A 10,145-nucleotide genomic window follows, 5' to 3' on the forward strand; every position below is an offset into this window, starting at 1 on the left:
AGCGGCGAGGCGTGCGGTATGCACGGGACATGGAGACGGGCCATGGCTCTGGTGGTCATACATGTGGTGAGACAATTGCGAATTTGACTCGGGATGACTATAAGCAACGGTGAAATTCCTTCAAGTTTCAGACAGGCGGTCAAGAAAGGAGCGGTGATGTTGAGTCCAGGTAACTCTTATGTGTGACACCCAACATGTGAGTTGTTCACTTTCACGCAGGTCAGTGATCAGTGTGTGATGACGTTGGACGGATACTCTGGAAGTTGGAAGCACAAACTAGAGTAACAAGGAACTTAATTTTGCTCGAGTGTTGACTGTGGTCAAGAAAATAAGGGACTACAAGTTGCAGGTGGAGTCATATGGAGTCTTTGGAGTAGCAGCGGTTCTCATGGGATAAGCTCAAGTCCGATGTACATGGAAGTTTGACGCATGGACAAATCCAGGATGGTGTAGAATATTCGCCAAGGTGTAATTTGTTGGAGTTGTGTCGAATATAGTGTACGAGGTAGGTTACAGTTGGACTTGTAGTTGTATTGTGTTTAGATAGGATATGGAGTCGTGTCCTAATAGGACACTTGTATCCTAGGCCTCTCATATATAGCGGGGGTAGACATACAATGTAACCTATGCCAACATAATAGCACCGGAACACAGGGGAAGCCAGCGGCATGTGCCGGTGTCCAGGGCGACCGGGTGCGGTATTGTAGCAGTGTCATGAGGAGGAGCGCCCATAGTCAAGCCCCGGGGATGTAGCCATATCGGTGAACCTCGTTAAGAAATCTCAGTGTCGTGCTCGTGTGATTGCTTGGTCTTCGGTTGATCAACGGTATGCTTCGGATTTATTGTAACAGCTAATTTGCAGGCCATAGAAGCATTAGACGCAATCTGTCAGCACAGGACCAGGACCACGTGGATTGGATTTTGGTATATTTCAATGGATCATGCTTTTCTTTTTTCCATGTTACTTGGTGTTACATTTTGTTTCTTGCCTTACCATCATTTTGTTTTGATATGTCCTAGGTTTATGAAATACTAGATCATGTTGTTGATGAAGATCAAGCAAGCTATGCTACTGAGATTAATGTCTTCGTGGTGACAACTCAGTTAGTGTCACTGACAATGGCCATGGGGTCTGCAGTTCCTAAAACCCATGAAAAACTTCCTGAAGGTTCAATGCTTGTACAAATATTGTGAATAATGTAACTGTTATGAGTTCAGTTTTGTGCTGCCGCACGGTGTCGAACACCCTGAGCATGGTGATTTCTGGGTCTATGGCATGGTAGATGTGCGGGACCGTGGCTGCGAGCTCGGCCATCGAGCACTGACGGTGACGCCTCTCCTCGGGCACAATGCTATGCATGAGCACAGTGCCGCAGCAATTTTCAGAGTCATTGACCCGTCGAGGATTAGTGTTAGTGTTGGTATTTTTGTTTTTATGATGTGTGAAATTTAGAGGATCCGAAGGACCGTGGCTGCGAATTAGTGTTCACTCACACATGGCCCATGTGTTAAACCAATCGGCTGTTCGTTGGAAAGTCATACAAAATCTGAGTGGATTGGTGGCCATTTCCAGCCTTCATGTGTATCTCCTGTTATACATCTCCACTCTGTTCCTCTTTGCTCTGTTTTTCAGGAAAAAGTGGATTGGTGGCCATTTCCAGTATGGAGATGGGATGGCATTGGCTGTTCCTTTGAAGGATGCAATGCATCTCGCGGAATTCCAAGTTGTACATTTTTTGTTCTGCCTAAATACCCAGGCATGGGAGATGAAATCTTCAAGTTGCGTAGAAATCTAGGCATGATTCTTGGTAATATTCTTTACTTGGTACTTGATGATTACTCTTTACTTGGTACAAGGTACTTGATAATTTTAATATAGTCTGACCCTGCTGTAGATAGCAGTTTACATACATGCCGGATGTGTTGCATTGCAGTGTGTTTAATAGATGGCCGTGAAGGGCGACTAAAAGTAGTCCATCTTCACATCAAGTTTCTGGAATTCCAGGGATCGAAATCGAGATGCATCTTCTTGAATTCCAGGGAACGAAATCGATACAAATAGAAAATTGGCTCAATGAAAGTTTGTAGTATCTGTATACTCTTGGTTGGCATATAAATCCTGACTCTCCTAATACTTTATTCCCATGGAGAATATCTAATTCCTGCATAATCTGGTAGTGCACACAACAGTTAAGAAAGGAAACTATAAGTTATGTATAGTAATATTTTCATGTGTATTGCTTAGATCTAACATGCAATCTATACATGACAGTTTTGACTCACAATCATCTTTCAACAGAATTACTGCTAAAGTGTTCATCTTGGCTACTTCTGAACTTCTGCACAAACTAAATGGTGGAGTATGGCCACTACTAGCCACATGATAAAATGTGGTGGTCTTAAATTGTCTTTTGGTTTAGTCTCTTCTATTTTCTTGTGCTGTGCATAAATCTATGAGCCTTATGTCTCAATAAAATAAAATGCATGAGAATAGGATTGAAAATCGAAGGTACTTATGTGGGATGTGAGTCTGGTTGAAACCGGAGTATACCAATCAAAATTTTGCTTTTTGATACGTGAAGAAAATAGGCTACGTGAGAGTGTTTGGTCTTTTTTGCATCACCAGGCCAGTCGCGACGCTCAGGCAAATGTATCATATTTTGGTCTGGCATCAAAAGTCTAAGCATACAAGTGTTAGAGTTATTTATAGCAATCTGAAATGTAATTAGCATTTTACGCACACATATTCGCTCTACTTTTATGTTATTAAATCTAAACTTCAGGCATTTACCATTGACCACAAATTAATTAAAATGAATAAAGGGCTAATATGCCTCAATTCACATTGTATTTGGTCCGGTTTGACAGTTTATTATATACTCCCTTCGTTTCTAAATATAAGTCTTTTTACAGATTTCGATGCAGACTACATAGGGATGTAAATAGATGATTTTAAAGTGTAGATTAACTCATTTAGCTTCGTATGTAATCTTTAGTGGAATATCTTGAAAGACTTGTATTTAAGAACGGAGGGAGTATTTGTTTTTGTGGTCATGCTAGGTCTAGGCGAGGTGCAGTGACATGCTTGGCCTTGGCCAAAGTAGTTTCAGAGTGGCGCCTTAGAACATCAAGCGGTAATAACGTTGTTAGGTCTTCGAATTTCCAAATGGCCTTTTAAAAATTCTTATGTCGTCCTGGAGTACGTTCACCAACGAATCTCACGCGCGACCTCATCATCAATGTGGTGCATATGTGGTTAGCAAAAGAAAAATTGAAAGTGCCTTCCTCTAGGCCATGACCGTGCATGTTGCATGCCCCTTATGTCTTTACCAAGGCCATGAGAGTCATTCAGTGCAGTACATAAGATACAATGATCTCTTTTTTTTTGCGGAATAGATAGAATGATCCTTCACATCAAGTCTTGCACATTAAAAAAAATCCAGGTAGCAGTTCTATGTTTATGTTGTGCTAGATTTCCTTTTTTTTTTTGCGTTCTGGTTCTGTTTCGTTTTGAATAAAAATGTTACTCATGACAAGATACATGTTTTACCCGAAGAATATATCAGAGTGTCTCTCAGGAAATTAAGACATGATAACGACATCACATTTTTTATTTTCCAAATGGCCTTTTAAATGTCTCATCTCATTCTAGGATATGTTGGTGCGATGGATCCGAGGCACAACCTCATCCGCGATTTTCGCATAAGCTTGGAACTAACCAATAATTGCATCGCCTTGATGCATGAGGGAATCTGAAATTGTGATAGCACATCACATTGGAAGACAAGCCAGCTAATGTTCAGGCTCAAGATGTCAACCACGTTTGCTTAGCCTGATTCTCCTGGCTTGTGCGTTGTGTTCTTCTTCCATTGCAACGCACGGACATCTTTCCTAGTAAGTCTAAAAATACAAAACTTGGCACTACGTCATTATATGACAACCAGAGACCGTAGTAAAAATTTGAGTCTCCTACCGCGTCCGGCAAGGCCAGGGCTGCCTCCCCTCGCGCGCCAGCAACCGCCTGGCCTCCACGGATGCGCCACCCGCCAACACCAAGGCGCTGCTGGATGGCATCTCAGGCGAGGTGCAGGAGGACGAGCTGTTCGCCGTCATGGGCGCCAACGGCTCCGGCAAGTCCACGCTCGTCGACGCGCTGGCGGGCCGGATCATGCGCGACAGCCTCCGTGGCCACGTCACGCTCAACGGGGAGCCGCCCCACGGCAGCCGCCTTCGCGCCATCTCCGCCTACGTCATGCAGGTCGACCTGCTCTACCCCATGCTCACCGTGCGCGAGACGCTGCTGTTCGCCGCCGAGCTCCGCGTCTCGCACGCTGTCTCCTTCTGCCAAGCGCGAGCGGGTGGACCAGCTCATCGACCAGCTCGGGCTCTCCCGCGCCGCGGACACCATCATCGGCAATGAGGGGCACCACGGGGTGTCCGGTGGGGAGCGCCGTCGGGTGTCCATCGGCACCAACATCACCCACTGTTAGACCACATGTGTGTGTACGTAGTATGCCTGTGTATGTGTACGCGTATCACCAGTAGTGGCGCACGATCTCTTCTTGGAGGTATCTGTAAACTGTATATATGCCCCAGCCGATGAGCTAATCAAAGTGCGTTGAAACTCATAGCTAAACCTCCTCTTATCATGGTATCAGATACCGGTGATCGGAACAATCCCTTTGCTCCGGCCGGCGATCCCGCTTCCGCCGCTATGGGTGACAGCCCTCCTTCCTCCCCTGCCGTTGATGGCTCCGGCGCCCCTGTCGACGTTGCTCCGGCCCCTGCCCTCCTGCCCGTTCGCTCTGTCGCTGGCGTTCCTGTCATTGCGGCCGCTCCGACGCCGCCTCTGACCACCGTCTCCCCGGCGGTTCTGCAGACTATCGACATCCGCCGCCATGTCTCCATCACCATCGATCTGCTCGCCGGCAACTACGCACAGTGGCGCCGCCACTTCGACACGGCGATCGGCATGTTTGGCCTCCGCGATCACGTGGACGCCGAGGCCGTCCCGTGCTTCGAAGACCCTGACTGGGCGATGGCGGATCACGCCATTGTTCACTGGCTGAACACCACCGTCGCCCCCAACCTCCTGGACGCCGTCATGGCGGACGACGACACCGCCCTCACCATCTGGACGGCGATCGACGGCATTTTTCGCGACAACCAACTCGCCCGCGCCGTCTACGTCGACGCTGAGTATCATGCCGTGGTGCAAGGCGATCTGACGATTATGCAGTACTGTACTAAGTTGAAGACGTACGCTGATCAGCTCCGCGATCTAGGCCAACCGGTGTCCGAGCCGTGCCAGGTCTTCCATCTTTTCCGCGGGCTCAACCGCCAGTTCCATGGCGCCATCCCCCACATCACGTCGCAGTCGCCGCTGCCCTCACTTCTTCAGACACGCTCCTTCCTGCTTCTTGAGGAGCATCGGGCCGAGCAGACCGCACGTCTTCAGGGCGCCCATGCACTCTTCGCCGGGCGCGGAGCTACTTCGCCCTCACCACCCGCTGCACCCCCTGCTGCGCCTGACGCCACCAGCGGCGGGCGTGCGCGTGGTGGCCGCGGGCGTCGCTGCGGGCGCGGCAACGGCACGGGCGGCGCCCCGTCGCCGACTGCCTCTCCTCCTCGCGCACCTGGACTCCCTGCTCCGGCGCCCGGCACCAACTCATGGACTGGCCTCGTCCAGGCCTGGCCCATGCCGTGGCGCGCACCAGGGTCTGGTGTGCTTGGCCCCCGTCCCGAAACGCCACCTCAACAAGCCATGTACGTTGCGCCGTTCCCCGCTGCACCTGGCGGCTATGGCTACGGCTACGCTCCATCGCCCGGTCACGCGCCGCCGTACGGCTACGGCCCGCCCCCTGGAGCGCCTACACAGCAACACCAGCAGCCCCTGGACATGGCCTCCCTCCAGGCGGCCCTCCACAGCGCCACCGCTGGTCCCTCGTCGTCGGGCAGTACCTCTGACTGGTACTTGGACTCCGGCGCGGCCTCGCATATGGCGAACAACCCCGGTAATCTCCACTCCGTTCACCCTCCTACCTCTCCTTCCCATATCATCGTTGGTAGCGGTGAACATCTCCTCATCACTCATGTTGGTACTGGCTCCATAATCTCTGGCACTTCTCCCATTCAGCTTCGCAATGTTCTTGTTGCTCCGCCCTTGATCAAAAACCATCTGTCTGTTCATCAGCTTTGCCGAGACAACCCTGTTTCCGTAGAGTTTGACTTCTTTGGTTTCTCTGTTAAGGACCTCCGGACTCGCACGGTGATTCTCCGATGTAATTCCACGGGCGATCTGTATCGGGTGGCGTCTGCATCGTCGTTGTCCTCCCTCCCGTTCGCTGGCGTGGTCACCACCGAGCTTCTTCACCAGCGTCTTGGGCATTCGGGGGAGGCGTCGCTCCATCTGCTGGCTTCGGAGCTGCCCTTTACCTTCACCAAGTCTGCGCCTCACCACTGTCATGGCTGCTGAGTGGGCAAACACACTCGTTTATCTTTTTCTTCTTCTGTCAGTAGCACATATTCCCCTTTCCAGCTCTTGCATTTGGATGTATGGACGTCGCCAGTTGCTAGTGTTTCTGGCTATCAATTCTACTTGGTTATACTCGATGATTATACACATTATGTCTGGACATTTCCACTGAAAAACAAGTCTGATCTTCCCCCAATTCTGCGCGATTTCTTGGCTTATGCTCGTACGCAGTTTCAGCTCCCCGTTTTCTCTCTTCAGACTGACAATGGGAGGGAATTCGACAGTGTTTCAGTTCGCTCACTCCTCTCTGCGCATGGCTGTGTCCTCCGCCTCTCTTGCCCCTACACGAGCCAGCAGAACGGCAAGGCAGAGCGCGTGCTACGTACCCTGAATGACAGTGTGCGCGCGCTCCTCTTCCACGCGTCGATGCCGCCGCGGTTCTCGGCTGAAGCCCTGAACACCGCCACCTACCTATAGAACAGGCGTCCATGTCATGCTACTGCCCCTCACTCTCCTCATGAGCTCCTCCTAGGTGTCGCGCCTGACTACAGTCTGCTGCGTGTCTTCGGTTGCTTATGTTATCCTAACACTGCTGCCACCGCGCGCCACAAGCTTGCTGCTCGCTTCGTAGCCTGTGTATTTTTTGGGTATCCTTCAGATCACCATGGCTATCGCTGCTTCGATCCTCAATCCCGCCGCGTCCTCACCTCGCGCCATGTCGTGTTCCACGAAGACGTCTTCCCCTTTGCTCATCGCACCACTCCCCCGCCTGAGCCGCCCCTGCCCTTGCCTGCTGCTGCACCTCTAATTCTGCAGGTGCCCGCATCGAGCTCTGTTGCCGCGCCTCCCTCTGTTTTACAGAAGGGATCGCAGGCTGCCGTCCCCTCTTCATCGAACGGCTCCTGTTCCGTCGCGCCCTCCTTGGGTTCGAACGGGACCGTCGAATCTCGCGCGGACGACTCCCGCGCCCGCTCGCACAGCGGTTGTTCAAGCTCCACTGCCCCTTCCTCATCGGACGGCTGTGGCTCCTCGGCGCCCACTCCTTCACCCGCTGCCCCGACCGCTCCGGCAGGGCCTGCTCCGCCGCGTCGGATGATCACGCGTGCACAGACGGGGATCGTCCGTCCCAATCCACGCTACTACAACGCCGCCTCTGCCTCCACTACTACTGTGCTCTCTCTGCTTCCCAGCTCTGTTCGCGTCGCCGTGCGCGACCCGAACTGGCTGGCCGCCATGCGTGAAGAGTACGGCGCTCTCGTCCACAACCGCAACTGGGATCTGGTGCCTCGTCCTCCCGGCGCTAACTTGATCACTGGTAAATGGGTGTTCAAGCATAAGTTGCGTGCTGACGGGACGCTAGACCGCTACAAGGCCAGGTGAGTGGTGCGCGGTTTCCGTCAGCGTGCCGGCGTCGACTACGGCGAGACCTTCTTGCCGGTCGTCAAGCCTGCAACCATCCGCACCGTCCTCACCATTGCTGCATCGGGTCGCTGGCCTGTCAACCAGCTCGACATGAAGAATGCCTTTCTGCACGGCACGCTCACGGAGGAGGTGTACTGCCATCAGCCCGCCGGCTTCGTCGACGCCGATCGTCCCAACCACGTCTGCCGCCTGGCCAAATCTCTCTATGGCTTGAAATAGGCCCCACGCGCCTGGTTCCTGTGCTTCGCCGGCTTCCTCAAGACGATCGGCTTCACCAGCACGCGCTCCGACTCGTCTCTGTTCGTCTACACGCACGGCGACAACATGGCCTTCCTCCTCCTGTACCTCGACGATATCGTGCTCACCGCCTCCACGGCGGGGCTCCTCGCGCGCGTCATCGCCCATCTCACCAGCGAGTTCGCCATGAAGGATCTCGGCCCGCTCCACTTCTTCCTCGGCATCCATGTCCAGCGCACCGCTGCCGGCTTCTTCCTCTGTCAGTGCCAGTACGGTGAGGACGTGCTCGATCGTGCTGGCATGGACACCTGCAAGCCGTCTTCGACGCCCATCGACACCAAGGGCAAGCTACCACATGCTGATGGGCCGCGGGTCGACGATCCCTCCGACTACCGCAGCATCGCCGGTGCGCTGCAGTACCTCACCATCACCCGCCCCGAGCTGGCCTACGCGGTGCAACAGATCTGCCTTCATATGCATGATCCTCGCGTCTGTCACCAGAACCTGATCAAGCGCGTGCTCCGGTATGTGCGTGGCACTCCGTCGCTCGGGCTGCACCTGCGTGCCTCGGCATGCCTGGACTTGCGCGCTTTCACTAACGCCTACTGGGCCGGCTGCCCCGACACCCGTCGCTCGACCTCCGGCTTCTGCGTCTACCTCGGGGACGCCCTCGTCTCCTGGTCGTCCAAACGCCAGGCCATCGTCTCGCGCTCCAGCGCCGAGGCGGAGTACCGCGGCGTCGCCAATGCCGTTGCCGAATGCGTCTGGCTATGCCAACTCCTCGGTGAACTCTGCGCTCCGGTGACCACGGCGACTCTGGTCTTCTGCGACAACGTTTCCTCAGTCTACCTCTCGGCGAATCCAGTGCATCACCGACGCACCAAGCATGTGGAGCTGGACATCCACTTCGTCCGCGAGCGCGTCGCGCTCGGCGAGTTCCGTGTCCTTCACATCCCCACGAAGCCGCAGCTGGCTGATGTCATGACCAAAGGACGTTTTCCTCCAGTTCAGGTCCAGTCTTTGCCGCGGGGGGGGGGGGGGGGGGGGGAGGGTGTTAGACCACATGTGTGTGTGTATACGTATTATGCCTGTGTATGTGTAGGCGTAGAGTACATGTGATCGTGTGCGTGAGTTAGTGGCGCACGATCACCAGTAGTGGCGCACGATCTCTCCCTGGAGGTCTCTGTAAACTGTATATATGCCCCAGCCGATGAGCTAATCAAAGTGCGTTGAAACTCATAGCTAAACCTTCTCTTATCACCCACGACCCGATACTGCTGTTCCTCAATGAGCCCACCTCCGGCCTCGACTCGGCCAGCGCCTTCATGGTGGTGCAGGTGTTGTGCATCATCGCCTGTAGCAGCAGCGGCGTCGTCATGACCATCCACCAGCCCAGCGCGCGAATCCTCGGCATCCTCAGCCGCCTGCTTCTCGTCTCGCACGGCCGCACCGTCTACGTCCGCACGCTCACCGGCCTGAAGCCCTTCTTCGCGGAGTTCGGCGCGCGTCCATGGTCATGGTCAAGCACACATGCTTGGGCGATTCACGTGGTGGTGATGGCAGGGGTACCTGCGTGGGGGGAAATGAGTGGATATTTTTTTACCCCCAGTCTAAATGTTTCGCCAGCAGCCCCCCAAGCGGCAAAAAATGCCTCATGGGAGGCTCAACGGCTGGAGATGCTCTAAGTTGCACTAGCAAAACGTCCGTGCGTTGCTACGGGCTATGCATATATAAATTAGTTAAATAAACGATTAACGTTGTCTGTAAGGTCAAAGCTCATTTGTTCTCAAAGGTCCGGACGTGTTCGGGCATCAAACGAACGCTTATTAGGCTCTTCAAAATTCAACCGTATCGACAGTCTGGGCTCTGCCAAATTTAGACCATATATGGGGGAGAAATGCGGTTGTTCGAACTATCCCCATGCTATCTTCAACACATGGGCCCAACACAAAAACCCCACCCCACAACGTATCGCCTACTTTTTCTCTCGGATCCTCCCTTTCTCACTCGG

The 10,145-nt window shown here is 53.3% G+C and overlaps 1 protein-coding gene across 1 annotated transcript; it reads left to right on the forward strand.

Moving 5' to 3' along the window:
• Positions 1-4,648: 4,648 nt before the first annotated feature.
• LOC147982345 (uncharacterized) lies at positions 4,649-6,952 on the forward strand. Its single transcript, XM_087516280.1, has 2 exons — positions 4,649-6,444; positions 6,517-6,952. Exons 1-2 carry the CDS (start codon positions 4,649-4,651, stop codon positions 6,950-6,952), a joined length of 2,232 nt encoding a protein of 743 aa, XP_087372406.1.
• Positions 6,953-10,145: the final 3,193 nt, after the last annotated feature.

Source organism: Triticum urartu, chromosome 3A (assembly GCF_056163025.1).
Source record: "Triticum urartu cultivar PI428250 chromosome 3A, HENAU_Tu73, whole genome shotgun sequence".
NCBI classification, from domain to species: domain Eukaryota; kingdom Viridiplantae; phylum Streptophyta; class Magnoliopsida; order Poales; family Poaceae; genus Triticum; species Triticum urartu.

Excerpts from the sequence above, each read along its gene's own strand:
- LOC147982345 (XM_087516280.1), top strand. The coding sequence starts at position 4,649 with ATGGTATCAGATACCGGTGATCGGAACAATCCCTTTGCTCCGGCCGGC. Across the intron at positions 6,445-6,516 it reads CTGCCCTTTACCTTCACCAA|TAGCACATATTCCCCTTTCC; the intron begins GTCTGCGCCTCA and ends TTCTTCTGTCAG.